This window comes from Zonotrichia albicollis, chromosome 4 (assembly GCF_047830755.1).
Source record: "Zonotrichia albicollis isolate bZonAlb1 chromosome 4, bZonAlb1.hap1, whole genome shotgun sequence".
Classification (NCBI taxonomy): Eukaryota; Metazoa; Chordata; class Aves; order Passeriformes; family Passerellidae; genus Zonotrichia; species Zonotrichia albicollis.
The window spans coordinates 62,348,421-62,367,102 of record NC_133822.1 but is presented as its reverse complement, the minus strand read 5'-3'; the positions used below and the strand labels follow the sequence as shown (position 1 = coordinate 62,367,102).

Genomic DNA, 18,682 nt, shown 5'->3' with positions numbered 1-18,682 from the left:
AAACTGTAATTTAAACGAAAATGCCAGTACAAAAGGTGAATGGTTCATATTTTCTTTCTTTTTCAGGAAAAAAAAATTATATCCTTTGAGCCTGTTACAGTAGAGGCAGAAATATTCACAAAGTCTTTCTTGACCTGTGCCTCTGCTTGAACACATTATAGCTAAATACCAAATGCATAAACAGCCCTTGAAGCTGGAATAAGAAACTCAGGCTCTACAATAGGTGAGGACTTGAAAAGAGAGCTCAGGTAAGGTCCTGAATGTTTTCATGCCAAGTAAATAAGAGTAGCACAGGCTGGCTATGTTTTGTGGAGAATTTGATTTATTCCATTGGGCTATGTGTGATCCAGGTTTTTAATAGACCTTCAGGGCAAATAAACACAAATATGTCTAAATTGATCAATTTTTATTTATGACACAGGTGCTTAGAAATATAAAATGGAATAGAGGAAGAATGTAGGGAGTGGCTGCCAGGGTAACCATTTCTTGGACCTTCACTATGCCTTGGCCTGTATGTGGGAGATAGAGACTGACTGTCTCTGTACTGCTTTCTTCCCCTCTCCCCTTAACTTACTAAGCTGTCTTCATCTTGACCCACAAGTTTCCTCATTTTTGCTCTTTCTATTATCCCTCCTGTCCTGTTGAACATGGGGAGTGAACAAACAGCTGAATGTGTACTTGGCTGCTGGGCTGGTATCAATCCCTAACACCTCAGAGCCTTTATAAATTAGCAATAGTTCTAATGACTCACTTGATAATTTTTAGTTTTCTGTTGGATTGTCACTTGATGGGACGACGCTGTCATTTTAGGCCTCTGTTAGCTACCATAATATAGCAGTGCATGCTATATAATGCAAATAATGAGATTCATGGAACAGAACCAGAACGAGCCTTTGATTTTTTTCATGATTCACTAACACTTTATTCACCTTGTGTATCTCAGCATGTCTTGTCAGAGCTTCTAAAATCCATGGAGATGTGTTGCAACCTCTGTTTTCCCCTCTGGTTCATTTTGATTTGATTTCTTTTTCAAGATTGCACCTTGCAAAGATCATGGTCTGCCTTAACAAACAGGATACAAGCCGGGTAGAGAGGTGGAAGGAAGAGGGCTGAGAGCCACGACTGCACTTTTTGCCTCTGTAAAAGCCTTTTACTAAGTGTAGGATAGCATTTCTTGAAAGTGACTCCAGAGAGGTCCATGTTCAAGTAGCTCAGTTTATTCTTCAATAAAGTAGGTTCTAACTTCAGCAGCATGAGCAGGATCCAGAGGCCGCCCCCCTTATCAGCACCAGTGCCCACAGCAGAGCAGCTGGTCACATCCCACCTGCGCTGACAGCTGCACTGCTGCTTCATGCTGTGCACACACACACACAGCTGGCACCTCCCTCACCCTCTCTGGAGCCACAGTCTCACTCATCCTTCTGCAGGCACTCCCTTCCAGCTCATCTCCAGTGCAAGTGCAGGGTGTTGTGGTGATTGTGTGAGGAGAGCAAGCTGCTGCTGCAGCAGGGGTGGGAGCAGTGGGCAGTAGTCCTTGGCTGGAAGAAGCAAGATCTCAGTTCTCTCATAAACTGATCCAACTGTTCAAGCACTTGTCTGTCATTTTCTTTGGGAAAAAGTGTCAAAGTGAATGGGAGTGCACAACATTAGTATTCCAAACTTACATTGATCCATGACTGCTGTTTTTGCTCCATGCATAGAACAGAACAGAGCTGACCCAAAAAAACCATGTTTTAAAGTCTTCTGCTTAACAGTTGTATTTTTCTTTGAATATTTAAAACAGTAATTCTAGCTACCTCCCACTTCAGAAATACCTCTGCTTTTAATGATTAGCCACAGGAGACATGATCAGTGGTGGTGGCATTCAGAGTTCATACAGTTATCTGGCACAAAGGGAGCCTGGCCCATGACCAGGAATTTTTTGTGCCACCATACATAAAGTACATAATGTCTCTAATGTACATAATTGTCTCTAATGTTTAACATGAACGTAACATTTCCTTAAGAAGCCAAGGTACTTTCAGTTCTGCAGATAAAACCTTTGTTCTCTCTCTGCTCTGTATGATTAACTTGCTATAATGTGCTCTATTTTACTATCTACTCATTTGAGAAAATGTTAAACTAAATTAAGTAATTCTATAGATTTTTGTTTTTTGAATGCCTTTTTTTCTTGCAGTTTAATGAACTCTATTCACATCCATTATCAGTTAAGTGTGTGATTGTTGGAGGTTATTCACTGTTAGTTTGGAAAAATGCTAAGGATAACAGCCTTCATTACTAAGTTAACTGTGATCAACTAGTTAACCAATTAGAATGTTAATTCTCATAAGTCTGCAAGTAACACAAGTAACATTTTAGTCTTTGGTGTAATATGAAGAGACAGCATTCTGTTCAAAGTCATTTTAGACTGTACTCACATGCATGGCCTTATAAAACTTCTCGTTCTTAAGGTCAGCTTAAAAGGAATTTCCTTCTTTACCACTTTTCTCATCTTAGCAGCAAAAGTACAGACCACACCCAGCTTCCTTGGTTGTCATAAACATTTAAGTAATCTTCTCTGTGTTTATAACTGGCTTTCAGCAAGTTATAAACACAGTTTAGTGCTAATATAGTGCCTATAGCATTGCTACTGGGGCAATTCTGTTCAGATTGTACTGTACATCAGGAAAAGGTTCCTTTCTTCTAGCAATAATTTAATTTTGTAACTGCATAAGAATAGAACATTTTCTATATATATCTATAAATGTGGACTGGATAGGATTCTATTTTTTTTTTCTTTTTCACTGATGCTTGCAGAATGCCATCAGACAAAACATCCTTTTCTGACTTCAATGACACTGTGTTCTGGAATTCCTTCTGAGCATTTTGAAACTCTTGACACTTCTGAACTTACCTGAATCAAAAGCCACTGATTATTAATAAATATTTTTTTAAAAGCATCATTTGTGGTTAGATTTTATACTGTGTGGATGACACAATATTGAAAGTAACTAATTTGAGCAAACAAGCAATACTCTACAGAGAGAATATTTTCTCTATATACATATACCCTACAGAACATAAAATAGTTTATATTGTGCCTCTTTTAAGGTGATTATTCTTTTTTTTCGAACCAATCATAATTGCATCTAAGTTATTACTTCAATTTTTAAAGTGACCATACAGTGACACTCATTGTGGATAAACATATTGGAATGTTTCATTTTGTAGCAAGTCTTATTTATTGATAAATAGCTTTCACTTCTAAATCTTTTGTGGTTACCAATAATCAAAAGAAATCATCAGCAAACTATGTAGAGATCCACATGCATAGACCAAGTAGGGTTAAAGTATCAAACAATGTACAGTAATGGTAAAGGCTTATAATTTCCTTAGGAAATAGCTTGCATGCCTAAAAGTAGCTTATAAAAACTGGTAAAGAGTAGCACATAGTCCTGATCTGCAAAGGATCAGAATGTACTTCTGGATGTCTGGATGTTCTCAGTTATGTCTGCTGGGAGCTGTTCAGACTGCATTGGTAGTAACATAAATTCCATCATTATAAACTGCTGCAATACTACACATACATAGATGCTTTCAAAATTATAAAATAGTTTTTTGTGCCTAGCCTACTTCAAATTGTGAAACTAGATCTGACAATCCCTCCTGACCCACCAGTGGGAGAAAGCTCTGTCTTCTACACCAAATTCAGACCTTTGCAAAGGAAATGGCCATTTAGGCATTTGAGCCAAGAAAGAATTGCAATGAAAAATTAGAATGACTATCATGCCTATAGCTATCAGAAAAACAATTTTCCAAAAATCCCATAGAAGGTTTTTCAGAGCCACTGCAATCTTACTGACACTTTCTCAGCTTTGCCTCCATTTATCATAAACTGTTGGTAACTGATGAAATACAGCACTGGCAGAGGCCCTTGAAGAATGAAACTGAATTTGCTTCTTGCCTGCCACAGTTATAGAAAGCTGTGCTTGTGAGGTGAAACTGTGAGTAGTAAACACGAATACAGAACTTCTTCACTTGAAACAATTTTAATGACATGGGAGCCCATGTCATCATCAGCTGGGATGTTTGCAGCCAGCAATAGTGAGCCTTTATCTGTTACTTTATCAAATATATATTAATATTTTACTTCTAACCTGCTGACTTTTTCTTTTTGTCCTCTGTTGTATTCCTAGGTTTTTAATGACCAACAAGTTCTATGAAGTCTCTGCTAGAAGATGGTCCACTTTAGATTCAGTTGAGATTGTACAAGATGGAGACAAGTTAGCTAAATTTATTGTTTCTGGCCTCTCTGCCCCTGCAGAGTATTCATTTCATTGTCAGATGGTGGGAACAAGCAATCTCTATCCTGCAAGGCTGGATAGAGTTCCATCCAACAGTGAGGCAAAAAATTGGGATGTTTTCCTTTCCAATTTGCAAGTGAGTATGCTTTGCCATTTCAGAGATAACTCCAAGTACTATTACTTGCTATTGTAGGTGGTGAATGACACACATTCATAATGTCCTTACTTTCATTCCAGCCAGAGGGAAAACATAAAAGAAAAGCTGTTCCCCTAGGTGAGCTATTCAGTAGGGGGGTAAACAAGACGCCAGTTGCTGAACAAGGAAAACATGAAAGCTCAGCTTTGAAAAACAAAACTATGAAGTTGTCCACAGAAAGAAAACCCAATTAAACCAAATGCGTCTAATCAGGCAAAGAATGGCTAAGTCCTCATGCCTGTTTAATGAATTGGGCTGCTCTTGGAAACAGGGGCCTCTTAGGTGGGTGGCTTTATGCTGCTTACTTTGTTTTTGTTTGATTTCTTGGTGCTTTGTTTACCTAGGAAAGTACAGCTTAGTGTGGCTGCTGTTTTTGGAGACATGGACTGTCTGTACTCCTGCAGAGAGAAACAAAGCCCAGTGCAAGTAGATTTAAAGGGAGGTTTGCCATGGACTTCAATCAGGAATGGTACTAGTTCCTGCATGACCCAGAAGGAAAGCAGATGGCTCTTTTTGAATGACACATAGCTTTTCTGCTTATTTAGTAGTAGTTAAGACTACATCTGTGAGGTATACATGATTTCACTTTTACTATTTGAGCTTTGCTCTTGACTTAAAAGAAGGATAACAACATTTATATTTTAAAACAATATTTCACTAAGGGATCTCTTTGATGGAACAGATCATTAAAATAATAGGAATAATTTCAAACTGTACTCCATTTGTCAAGCATGAGCTAACCCCACAATAACTGGATACAAATGCTGACATAATTGTATTTATAATTTTGTTAACAAACCAAATCTCAATAATCTGACTCCAGACTTGACACTTCTGCTTAAGCAATGGAAATCTCACAGAGAGAGCATTGGTGCTTAGATTTATTTTCCACAAATTCCAGTATCTTGTCGCACCATTTTTTGAGAAACAATGTTGTAATACATACCAGTGTTGTGAAGGCTCTTTATGATGTTATTTTTTGTAGAGGTCTGCAAACACCATAGTTCATGCAACTGTACTTGGCCTAGTAAACTCTTTGGAGTTAGGCTTTCACATCACTAAGATATGAAAGAACATGACCTATGAAATTACAAACTATATACTTACCCCCTATCTTTCCTGACAGTTTCTATATGCACTGATATTGCTGCCTTCTTAAAGCTTATATAGGCCTTGCTCCAACCTTAGCAGGCATCCTTTCATTGTGGTCTTAACCAAGAGTAGAAGTGGTGGTTTCCCACCTTCCTTATTGATTTGGAACAGCAGCTGCTTTCACTGTTCAGACAACAGAAAATCCAGCTCCTCTTGAGAAAGGGCTTTTTTCTGATCAAATCCTAAATATAGAACACAACCACAACAGTCTGGTATTCTTCTGTGGTGTGAGAAAACAGAAGGTGACCATTCTGGGCTCATTTCCAGGTTCTATCTGACCTAGATCATACTTTTCCAGGTATCTTCCACTGATACATACTGAAAAGTGATCTCTGCATCAGTCTTATTGCATAAGGTTTAGAAACCCCCAAACTCTATTGCATGGTGAAGAAAGCATGTGGGATGTGCTCAGTAGTTGCAGCCAGCACAAAATCTTGTTCCTGAAACTGAGAAACACAATTTTCACGTCAATGTTACGCAATGAGTTAGAAACCAGGATCCAGTGCCAATCAAACTGGCACAACTGCACTTTAATATGCTGGATCCTGGAAGTTGAATCACAGCAATAGGGGGACAATGCCAGCTGCACAGGGGAGCCTTGCACTGCTTGTTCCTGGGCAAGGTTGAACAGGTGTAGCCTTTAACTTCAGTTCTGGAGCTGCCTCACTCACTACCATGTAAAAGAAGCTCTGTGGGATGCTGGCTAGGCACGGTCACAGCCCAGGATGTCACCAGACCTCTGCAGAGCACCTAAACTGATCTGGGTTTGGTGGGGGTTTGGTTTGTTATTGCTGCTACAGGAATGGCTCATCTACCATGATATCTTTTGTGCTTCTGAGGATCTCACATTTGTCAATGAAATTAAAGAGGAGGCAGCCAGCAAAAACACTGCTTTTCTTTAGCATGTGGGGTTCAGAAGTACTTTGAAACCCATGAAAAACTGCCAAAAACTTCAAAGTCAAGAATATTTTGATTCTTTGTAGCTAAAACATCTCAAAGTTCAAAAATTAGAAGTTTGGTGTGCACTTAAGAGCCATAAACCCAGCATATTTTACTTGAGGTTTTTGTCATAGGCCATATGATGAGAAATCTACATTCAAAAATATTTAAAAATTAACAGTAAATAAAGACTGGTATAATCAAGACAAATGACTGGTCTAAACACCAAAATCAAAACTTCCACTGGACAAAGGCCTGTATACAAAAGACTTCTGCATTCATAAATATTAGAGAACTACATGTAAGTATTTTTCACTTTTCTATATATGCTGCTGAGATTCTTATTTTTTGCCTGATGTCTAACACCCCACAGAAATGATAAAGCTTCAGAAAAACAATAAAATAACCCAGCATATTCTCTATCTCCTCCTTAAAAGTAGACATAGCATTTTAGGAATGTTCAATTGAATCTTTCACCTAGATGGTTCAATAAGCGTAATGCTGTTTTAAAAATATATAAGACCACTAGAATTGAAATAATAAATTTCAGTATTTCTGGCTCTAAATCGGGAGTGGCAAAGCCCCTCTAAACTGAATATACCTGTTAAGTACTTCAGAGAGCCCTTGTAAATGTGGTAGGAAATGTGTATTGTTTTCCAGAATTTCAATCCATTTTTTTGAACACAAATGACATGAATCATCACTTTCTGTCCATTTTTATTGTCAATAATTCTTTCAGGCTACATTTCACAACTCCTATTCACATTCTCACTTGTGGTCAAAGCAGTGGCTTAACAAGCAAAGGCTTTTGCAGTCATGTATTCTCTAAAGCTGTGCAAATAGTTGTCCAGCCCTGCAGCTTGTGTTCACTAATCCTGCTTTAATCAGAAGTCTCGGTACCTTTGGTGAAAGCAGACAGTCTTTGTGAGTTAGCTACCATGATTTGGCTTGGAAAGATTCTTCTAAAAGGTTGAATTGCTAAAATTGTCTTCACCTCCACATTATCTAAAGAGCCTTTAGTTCCTCAGAGTTTAATTAATCACCATTCTGGAAGGTACAGACATTGCTCAAAACACACATGTTACATGAACATTAGGGACCTGAGCCATGCCTGAATACAAACCCAGAGTGTTTACTGGTGTGTTTGTTGCCTGGTAGATTTGTTTGGTTTGTACCAACACCTTTCCTAGGGAGTACAAACTCTTTTATTACCACACGTAAACTCAAGCTTTCCATTTATTTTATTGTAAATCATAGAATAATCATGCTGTGGGAACGCATAAAAGTAGAAATCCATGATCTTCTGCTTTCGTGCTTATTTCTGTGTGAGAGAAGTGATTTAAATAAAATAATCAGTTTAAAAAATTATTTGATAATATTTTATGGAAAATAGGAGTTTTTAACATGTCATTTCTTTACCAGTGGGAGCCTTTTTGATATTTGATGCTTTCCTTACACACCCATTTCATAGATTCTGTAAATGTATAAGAATCCTATTCTTAATTTTTCTTTATAAAATTATTTAAGAATGAATCAAAATGAATCAGATTAATTCTTTCCTTCCTCTTCTTCCATCATTTTGTTCCCTTCCTTCTAAAGGAATCAGTGCCTTTGTCATTATGTGCATGTTTGTAGAGGGGGGATTGTCTTCCCTTTCTTCATAGTTTTCTAATCCTTTGGTTGGTTTGAACAAAATTTCTAGGAAGTCATTGGACTCAAAGACATTCAGTTTGTTGATATTTTTGTACAATTGGGATCTAGACAGAGACTGTATCTCCAGATTGGTTGATTTTTTTTGATGAAAATAATATGGTCAGAGGACAGTCAGTGGTAGACAATGGGAATTCAGTCAAATCAGAGACATTACAAACTTTTCTAACTGCTGGAAAAGTTTATATAGGTTTTATAAGTTAATAGACACCACATATCCCATACCTCAGTAAAGCAAGCCTTTCCTTCTGTTTTGAGTCTTTGAATTACAAGGAGGGAGGAAGAAAGATTTTGCAACATTTTTCTCCCTGAACTCTCACTAACTCTCAGCCAAAAAAGGTCATCTTTATTAGATGTGTTTTAAAGTACATTCTAGGAATTTTGTCCATCTCCTCTGTCAAGGAAATGTTAGCTAAAACTCTCAGACCATTTCAACAAATCTCGTGATCTGAGGAGCCCTAACTCTCATGCCTCTGAGTGCTTTGAATTTCCTGTTTCTGAAGTGGTCATAGAGCTGATGATCAGTGAATACTGACAGTACTGATTATGTGAATACAGAATACTGATCAGAATACAGAGAATGCAGAAAACTGACCACATGTCCCCTCTGAGACTTTACTTCTATAAGTAATACAAATTTCTGAAGTGGGGAACCTACTGCTTACCAAAGAAATGAATTCTACATCTTTAGTTTCCTGGGTGAAAAGGAGATCTAGAAAATTGTTTTGCAGAAAATTTTGTTCTCACTCTTTTATTAATGGGCAGAGGGTATGATTGATAGTTAAAAGCTGTGGGGTTTTGTAATTACCAAATATATCCTGAAAGTAAGGACTGTGCTTAATCGCACTCTTCTATCTGCCTTTTCTCATTTTCAGATTCAAGGCTTCAACATTATAAACAACCAGTTTTCCTATGCAAGTGACTGTACAGGTTTCTTCACTCCTGGAATTTGGATGGGCTTGGTGACATCTATAATTTTACTGTGGATCCTGACCTATGGCATCCATATGATCATGCAGCTCACAACAAACAACAGATTTGATGATCCCAAAGGTCCAGCTCTATCAGTTCCTCAGACAGAATAGCCATGGATTGACTTAATGCCACTGTGGCTTTTCCCAGCCTGGTGTTTATGATTTTTATAACCTTTTTACTTCAAAATATGTTTAACTTAAAAAGATATCATAGGAAAACCAGACAATGAAACTACATGTAAAAATGCTCCTTGTGCTTAGCAATGACAATAATTGTATCTGTTATTATGATCATTTGTTAACAACTTTTTGTGTTAAGATTCTGAAGTGAGACTGTAGATTACTGTCTCTGGCTATTAGACCATTAAAAACTTCCTTCAGATTAACTTCTGTTGGCAAAGAAAACATACCAAAAACACAGGTAATGGGGAAGGACAAAATGTTTTATGAGAAATTATACAGTAAAAATACTGGTCTCTCTAAAGGCTCTTTAGCATCATGATGATGTTACTTCTTAAGAAATTTTAACTGTGTTTTGAAATTTTTTCTCTTGAGTAAAACATCCAGAAATGTATAGGACTAATAAACTATAAGTCACTAAATAAATGGTCCTGAGGAGTCTTTTCAAAATATATCCTTTTGTTCAGATGTGATATCACAAAGGAGAGTGGGTAGATTGTTTAGCTTCCATCTACTGTTATCTTACACTTTTGAGAACTGAGTAACACTGACTTGTGTTTGCTTTAGCAGTGGACAGCTGGTGGGAGGTCAGTCAGTGGCAGAGAGGTCCTTATCCAAACTGATCACAAAATTAGATTTGGTGTCATGGCAATGAATGCAAATTTTCAAGTATAGAACCTATTATGATTCTATGTGCTGGTTCAGACAGCATCTTCCCAGAGGTAAGGTAGTTTTCTTAGCCTCCTTCATTTTCCAGGCATCTTTGGAAAAGTTATGAAACTCACAGTAAAAAAAAAAGGAAAAATAATATTATATAAAATCATTAGAAGCATTGTGTCAATGTACTGTTTGAGTCTGAGCATTTTATGGTCATTTCAGTGCTTCTAGAAGCCTGAAAACATTCACAGTGTTCTTTATTTTTCTGCAATTAATAGAAACACTACATCTTCCAATTGGGTGATCTGATTATGGAAAAAGTTGCTGAATTTATGTAGAACTAGGAAATAGTAAAAGAGCAATGGTAAAATTGTAAAAAAATAGTAAAAATGAGACTTTTATTCTTTCCTCTGGAATGTTTTTATGACTGTGCATGCATGTTCAATTAGTAGTTAAAACCCTCAAAAATATAGTTTTGACAAAATTACAATTGTGAAATGAGAAAAATTCTAACTTTTCTGATCTTGATCCATGTCATAGTACAATGATACAGAGGAAAGACAGCTAGAACCAACTATTTAACTAGACAGACAGTAGTTTCTATCCATCTTTTCTGGGTGTCACACTTTTATTATGCAGTCCAAAATGTAGATAAAATGTTTTCTGAAGCTATTCTTTCTGAATAATTCAGTCCTGACCTGTAAAACAAAAGGAAAGTGTCATACAACTAGCAGAGGTGTCTCCTGTGCTGTAATATTTTTCCCAAATGCTTTTCAGAACTTCAAAAAATGTATTTGATCTACACAGAACCTCTGTGTTAGAAAGGCATATTTCCTTTGCACAAATTAGTTGCCAGGAGACAACTGGACTTGTTCTATTAATTCTCCCTTTGAAGCAAGCTTGATAAGTATGAATGTGACGACAGAAAATTGACATAACAGTCACATAACTATTGCTAGAAGAGGGAAAGGCTATGCAAAGGACTTGAAAACTGCTTTTATCTAGCTTCAGTAAAATTTGGAAAAGATTTTGTTGAACAGTGGCAATAACAAGAGCTGAAGGAGAGCTTTACCAGGCGACCTAGCTTAGGATTCTATCCCCAGCAGTGGTATGAGTATGGAGAGCATCTCTGAGTGCTCCCCACAGAAGTTCTCCATTCTCCACCATTTAGCTCAGCCATTTCCACAGCCAGAAGTGTTGCCTTTGTATTTAATAGCTCTGGGTATAGCTACAGCCCATAAATTTGTCCAGCCTGCTCTGAAGCCTCTGGGCTCTCACACAGCTCACAGTGTCCTGATTATAGTATGGCATGGGAATGCTTACATCCTCTCTTGCTTGCCTAGGATGGACTCTGGAGAAGAGGGCAAGGAAACAGTCTCATATTGACTGTATCATGAGGAAAAGATAAGTTTCTTTCAGAGAGCTGTTTGATGTGTTTGGTATTACACATTCCAATGTGAAGGTGAAGGCATTTTTAATGGGGAAAAGCTTTTTCTTCCTACCCTCTCTCACAGCAAGGATACCATGCTTTGGCAAGTAGGGCCTTTAGGGCCTATAGTCTGCTTGTACAGCCACTTGGGATGTCTTTGTCATGGAAAGATGAAACCACAGGCTTATCCTTGTGATGTCTGTGCTGGAAAACACATCAGGAAAAGAAAGGAACTATCTACAGCTCTAGCTGTCCTGTGGGCCAGCTGCACTGGGCTCTGGGGACAGTGGCCTGTCTGTCTGGAAAGGAGCTGCTCTCTGCCCACATGGTATGGGCTTATCTTGCCTGGCTGGCAAATGCCCACCCTGCTGCTCTTCTCACAGGGGCAACCCTGCTGGCAACACCTGGACAGACATCCAAAACCCACCCTCAGAGGCCATGCAGGCTGCTGGAGTGCCATGCCCTCTGAAAGCCCTGCAGCTGCCCATCACACTCCTGTGCCTGGAGACAAGGACAGCTGATCACTGTTCAGCAGGGCTGGCTTCCTTCTTTGTAAATAGGACTGGGCCTCAGGAAATTCTGGGAGGATTTTGCACCTCTTTGTGTTTGTTTCCCTTTCTGAATAAAGTTGAAACCCTGTCAGGAGCCTTCCAGTTCTACGTACTTCTGATTTCACAATTCAGCTTAATCATAAATGTACTTGTTAAAACATGCCTGTTTTGGGAGCTGCTCCAGACAGAATATTAGCTCAGTCTGGAAAAGTGTGAGCCTTTAGGATTTCTACCAAACTTCACTGAATTTATCAGAAGTACTGACTTCTCTGTGTGCTGGCTCATTTCTCTACCAATTTAAAAAAATATACAGTAAAGATGAAGGGGATGATGGGTAAGCATATGAGTTTGAAAAGTAAAAGATTTTTTTTTCATTTACATATATATAAATTAAATTTTATGAAAAAAAATCAGGAACTTTATAAAACTATGACAAACCTAAAAAAAATCAATTTAACTCTGAAGAATTAAGAGTTAAACCAGAGAAACCCCAAAACTAAACACAGAAGTCCTGAAGAAATAAGGTATTTCATCACAAAATGCAGCAATAATCATTTGGTGAAAGGGATAGCTGAAATGGAACTAGAATTTGAACCTCCTGATTTGTGTCCTGGTCTTTGGTTTCTCTGCCTGTGAAATTACTCATTCCACAAATCCTACAGAAACCCATCAATGACTTATAATGACACCTAATTATAAGAGAAATAACCCAAAAATAGTATTTTCATGGAGACAATATAGGAAGACAGGTTATTCCATCTGCAGGGAAAACTCAATGAAGTAATTAGCTCCACCTTTCTTTCTGTGTGACTAATAAATTATACACAAATCTAAATCAGCTGAATTATTAGGCAGTGCCCAGGCATTAAAGAGTTCTGTAATTATTTCAGCATAAACTGAGGTCAAACAGGAGAAGCTATAGAGGCTGAAAACAAGGAATTACCTTGATAAGCTAATTCCTAAGATGATCAGAGACACAAGAAGAAGTCTGAATGTTGGATACTGCTCACTGCTGGCAAATAACATTGCGGTGGTGGTGATTATTTTCACGGCAGGTAGTGACAATCTTATTGTTACACTGAACAGGAGGAAGAGACAATGCACATAAGGGGGGCATGGGACTCCTTTTCCTGAAGGCTGTGTTTTAATCTTGCATTCTCTGATGGGTTGACCTTGCTTGGCTGCCAGATGTCCAGTTGGCTACTCTCTCCCTCCTCCTCATCAACAGGATGAAGGAAGAACATAAAATGGAAAATCTTGACAGTGATACCATTTAGCAGTTACCACTATGGACTAAAAAGATTTATGGAACATGAAGTTACTGCCAATTAAAATAGGTTGGGAAGTAAGAAACCAAAGCAACACTAAAGCAATGACTTCAGTCTGCACAAACACCAAAAAATCTCATGGTGTCTAATACCTTCAGTAAAAATCCCTGATCTTCAGTTTGCTAATAAAGGTTCTGTTCTCAGGTTAGTTCATTACCTACTAAAAATAAAATAAAGGAGAAAAAAACAGTTTCTTCAGAACTCAGATTTCTAAAGGCTTAAAACTGTTTGAAGTACAGGGAGGTGGGGCCAAGGAAAAAAAGAGATCTTACCAAGGGGTGGTTCCTGAAACAAGTAGCCTCTCCTCGCCAGAAAGCGGGCCAGTGTCTTTCTTAATCTTCTTGCTTGTGTAGGTGGAAAGGAGACTTACAGCAGTGACTGAGCCCAAGAGCAAACCAGCTGCTATTGATGTCCCACAAATGAAGTGGCTTCCTTCTCTCCACCACAACTTTTTGTATACCTCCTGTGGAAACACAGGTTCCCTGCTCCAAATTATCTGGATTTCTGTATAACCCCTGGAGCTGGTATGTTCTTGAATTATTATAGTTTGGCTTCATTTTAGACTGTCTTTTATGTCATTCGTTATTGCCATAATAGAGGATTGTTTACTGATGTATGCTTTCTGCTTCTCAGAGAGAAATATGTGTCCAGTTGAAGACTGAGAAACCCATTTTTAGTCTTCCTTAGTATTTCTTTAGCTAGTTGTGTAAAAGTAACCTAATGAGCAAATGAATGGTGTGCAGTCAGCATGACATCATATGCAACTAACTTTCGTTAATGAAAACTGAAAAAATAATGTTTGTAATGTAAAAAAGAACCCTAACAAATGCTTTCATAAAAGTAATTTAGGAAGGTGGATAAGTTAAGGACTTTCTGATGTAATGTTTGAATTACAATTTTGTGTACCCTATTTACTTTGAGTAAATATGAATGCATATGGATAGCAGATGACCAATTTAGTTATTTAACAGATATTTTTCACTGAAGTGTACTGGCATGATTTAAGATATTGCTGTCCCTACCTACCCTGCCTTTCATTCATGTGTATCTGTGCCTCAGCTGCCTGATAAGACCACACTGCTGTGCTCCCTTGTTGCACCAATGGTGCGATGGGTCAGACTGTACACTGGAGTAGCAGAGATGCAGGTTCTTGTCTGCATCTGCCGTTCCTGCTGCTGAGTAATAAAATCCTGGCAGAGGAGCAAAGCAGATAGCTGCAAACACTGATGTGTAGCAATACTGAGGAAAGATCTTTACTATAGTTGACAAAAGGGGAAATATAAAGGATGGAAATAGGCAAGTGCCTTGGCAGGACCAACATTACTGACAGCCTGAGGGGCAGCACCAGCTCCAGTTCAGGGAATGTGTTTTCTGTTTCTGCATGCCTCAACACACTTCAGCTAATAACTGTGTCAGGGAAAGGTCTGGAGTGCTCTGTTTGGTGTCCTGCTGTGGAGACCCCTAAAGGCTGTCTGTGGCAGAAGATAGTTAGAGAGCATCTAGATCCAGCTGTGGACAGCTTCTCTCATTCTGTGTCTTCAGACTGCAACTGATCAGAGATGGCCAAGGCCCCCAACAAGTCTCACTCTGTAGTGAAAAAGAAGAAAAACAAATGTGGAAGGGGAAGAGCAGAACAGATCTCTTCCTCCACAGTGAGAGCCCTTGCCCTTTTGGGCGGTTTCCTGAGTCCTTGCCTGGAACAGCCAAGAGTGAGAACAAGGGACCCAGCCACTTTCAGCAGAAGTATGCAAACCTGTGTCATGCTGGGCTGTCTTGGAATGTTGTTCAAATCTTCAGCTTTCTCTCCCAGAGCCACTCTTTGGAGCTGTCTGCAAACTAAGGCAGAAGTCACTGCTTTGGCTACCCTCCAGGAATTCTTAGGTAGCTGAAAGGGAGTGTAAGGAGGGTACCAGGCAGCTATATCACATTTATCTTACCACCTGCATGAAACAGCAGAATTAGACCCCAGGGTGCTTGAAACAGGCAGCTGACTTCTGATTAGAAAATTCTGAGGTTTCATCTATCTTTTTACAACTAATTAATATTACAATACCAAAGCAGACAATCTGCTTTTGCTTGTAGAGCTTTCTTGGATATGTACTGATACTGCAAGAGTGGACTGGTTCCATCAGTTTTTATTGATTTAGATTTTCACAGGAGTTTTTGCCAGTGTACTCATTCGTTTTGACATCAGAATTTACACCTTAATGGCTTACTGCTACCAATTTCTGTGGTCTAACAGTGATTAATAGATACCCAAATGGAGATAAATTAGTATGGTGGGGTTTCCATCTGGGTTTTGTTTTGGGGTTTTTTTTGGATTTTTTTTGGTTTGGTTTTTTTTTTTCCTTAAATAGCACAAAAAATTATGTACAGAATAGATCAGGGAATTTATAGTCCACTCATGTTTTGACATAATTTGAACCCATTTCTTCTATAATTGCTTTTATAGCAATTATGAAGTTCAAGGGGGCAGAAAGGATTTATTGGGGTAAGCATGCTTCTGGCAATGGGTAAATGAGCTAAAGGTTAATGATGACTTTTCAGAATTGTAATATCTGAAACTCTCTATAAAACTAGTGTCTAAGAATTAAGAAAGATATAGATTTTTGCCTAATGAATTACTATCTTCTGTTTGTTATGAAACTCTTGGTTAACACTTGATCTAGTTACTTTTACCAGCTTTATCAGAAAGGTGAGGGCCTCCTTCACCAGAGTCACTGTTTTCATCTGGATAGGTGGTGGTTTCACTCCAAAGGTTCAGAAAGGCTGCATGTTACTCATGAAGTAAATCTGCCCTGGCCTAATCAGAAGTGCATCCATCTTCTGCAAATCCAGGGTCGGATTCAGGCACTCTGCAATGGGACTCTCACTCCAGAAACTCTTTCTGTTGTATCTGGAAGTTACATAGTGATGAAAATTATAGCTCTGACAGTGTAATATATAGGGCCTCCTGTCTCAAAGTGTCAGCACAGTTTAACTGCAATAGAATTTGTGGTCTAGCACTTTGGACCCTGAAGGGCACTTGCAGCAGGGGAGATAATGCCTGCCATTTGTTCTAAGTGAAATAATTTCATTATTGTCACTATGCATTATTGTTTTAATGTGTTTGGGAGGAGGATGATCTTTCCCCTTTAAACGCTAAGGCCAATGTTAAACAATTTTATATTGGATACTTCTTTTAGGAACCTTGTATCTTCACTGTGCTGGCGGTGCAGTGGTAGTAGTCATTTCATACCAGCTAGCAATACAAGCTTCTCATAGAGAAAGGGTCTCCAATTCTTGATGTATTAATGGAAATCAGTTCATGTATACATTAAAATTGAAGCTTTTTGTCAGAATACAGTCTCTTTTCTCTGGCATGCTACTGTATATTGCCATATATAAGCATGAATAAGGTACAGCCAATATCTGAGATAGCCTGGTTGTGTAGGCCATGTGGTTTGTCCAGGACCACAAAATTAGCAGTTCTCCCCCAAAACCTGAGGGATTAATGTGAAGATTATATAGATTTACCTCTTCCTCCTCTGCAGCATGATGGTCCTTTCCTGTCTTCTCCAAACAGACAACATACTATCACTCTCCCATCACACAGGCAAAAATGGTTTGGCATTTGAATATTAATATTTTACTTCATCATTTTTGTTCGTGGGACTATGCCACTCATCTGGACCTCTGGCTTTAAGCTTGGCCTGAGTTGAAACTTACATTGTTTCTCCACTTCTCAATGTTTGCCATGAACCTTCTTAGCCAGTAAGCAGCAGAAGAGAGGGTTAGCCTGATCTGATTTGGAAATACCGCCAGGTGTGAAACTTGAGGTCCCTTCTGCCCACACAAGGCAACACCTTCTAGCTGGTCCTTCCTGTTGGGTGACCTGCTTGCTTAGAGATGACCTCTGTGCTTAAAAGTGTTTGACAAGTGCAATGCACACCTGAGAGTAGCACAAGGCCCACTTACAGCCCTCTGCAGGAGGAAGCTGCTTATTTGTTTTGAAAATAGAGGCTATTGCTCAACTAACAGTACTTCAGTCACTTCCATGGCAACAGGCTCTGAGAGACAAAGCAGGTCTTCATCAGAATGCACAACAGCTTGAAAAGAGAATGGAGATAATTTTACATAGCAGCAATATGAAGTTTCCATTAATTTTTGAATTTTACCTGTTAGTTAGCAGATGATTTAATCAGTGAAGTAATGGCTATTCTGCTAACCATTTATGAGCAAATTGGCATTGATTTCTTTCAGTTGTCAGGCATCCCTTGTTTTTGTAATGACTGGGAATCTGCCAGCACAGCGTGGTGCCCCCTTCCCTCCTCTGCCCACACAATCTGCCAGGTGCCTTGCAATGATAATTGTATTTAAGGGGGAACACCATTTGGAAGTTATGGCCTAGTTCAATGGTACTGGAATTTTTGTATGAAGAAGTCAAGAAATCAAAGGAATCTGTAGCAAGTTACATCCATGTTTGTGATTGAATATGAAAGAATATGAAAGTAGTTGGAAGTGAGGAAACATGGTGGATGCAGTCTTTTTGTTGTCCTCTCCCCCAGGTTTTTTTAACTGCTTCTTGAGAAACAGAACAAGCCTTGATAGATCTTCACAAAATTATAGTTCTTTCTGCTTTTGCTCATGAATGTTTAAATCCAGTATTCCTAAAAAGCATCTGGGAAGAACAAGTGTCTTTATACTCAAATTATGGGCAAATACTGAAATTTCATCCTCCTATTTTATCATTGTATCATATTTTGTATAATGATTGCATCAAGATTGTAAGAACATAAAGTACCAAATTCATAATCTCCTGTTGTTCATGCTTTTAGATGATGTGGCATTTTTTAATGCAGGTAATTTTGAAAGCTAAAAAGGAATCCAGTTTTAGAGCAGAAACCCCACAATACTGTTGTAGTCCTATTAAGAACTACTTAGCCATAAAGTAGCTGCATAAAATCCTTTATTTTCGACTGAAACAAGGTCTACTTGAAAACTTCTTCCTCATTTATGTTCTTTCAGTTAAATATGTAGGCAATGTAACAGAAATTTTTGGCAAACCAAAGGCTGCTATGGAAGCCACCAGCTCAGCAAACAACAGGAAACATTCTATCTAGCTATCCATCTATCCATCTCTGCATCTATATATCTCACAGAATCACAGAATGGGTCAGGTTAAAAGGGACCCCAGTGGGTGTCTGTTCCAATCTCCCTGCTCAAGCAGGGTCATCCCAGAGCACGTGGCAGGATTGCATCCAGATCATTCTTGAATATCTCCAGGAGGGAGACTCCACAGCC

The 18,682-nt window shown here is 38.5% G+C and overlaps 1 protein-coding gene across 1 annotated transcript in view; it reads left to right on the top strand.

Moving 5' to 3' along the window:
• Window positions 1–10,343, top strand: part of ATP6AP1 (ATPase H+ transporting accessory protein 1) — a 55,036-nt gene extending 44,693 nt beyond the window's left edge. The window contains exons 9-10 of the mRNA XM_005482012.3: window positions 4,176–4,419; window positions 9,156–10,343. Coding sequence (XP_005482069.2) covers window positions 4,176–4,419; window positions 9,156–9,365 — 454 coding nt within the window. The 3' untranslated portion in view covers window positions 9,366–10,343. The remainder of the gene's footprint in view (window positions 1–4,175; window positions 4,420–9,155) is intronic.
• Window positions 10,344–18,682: the final 8,339 nt, after the last annotated feature.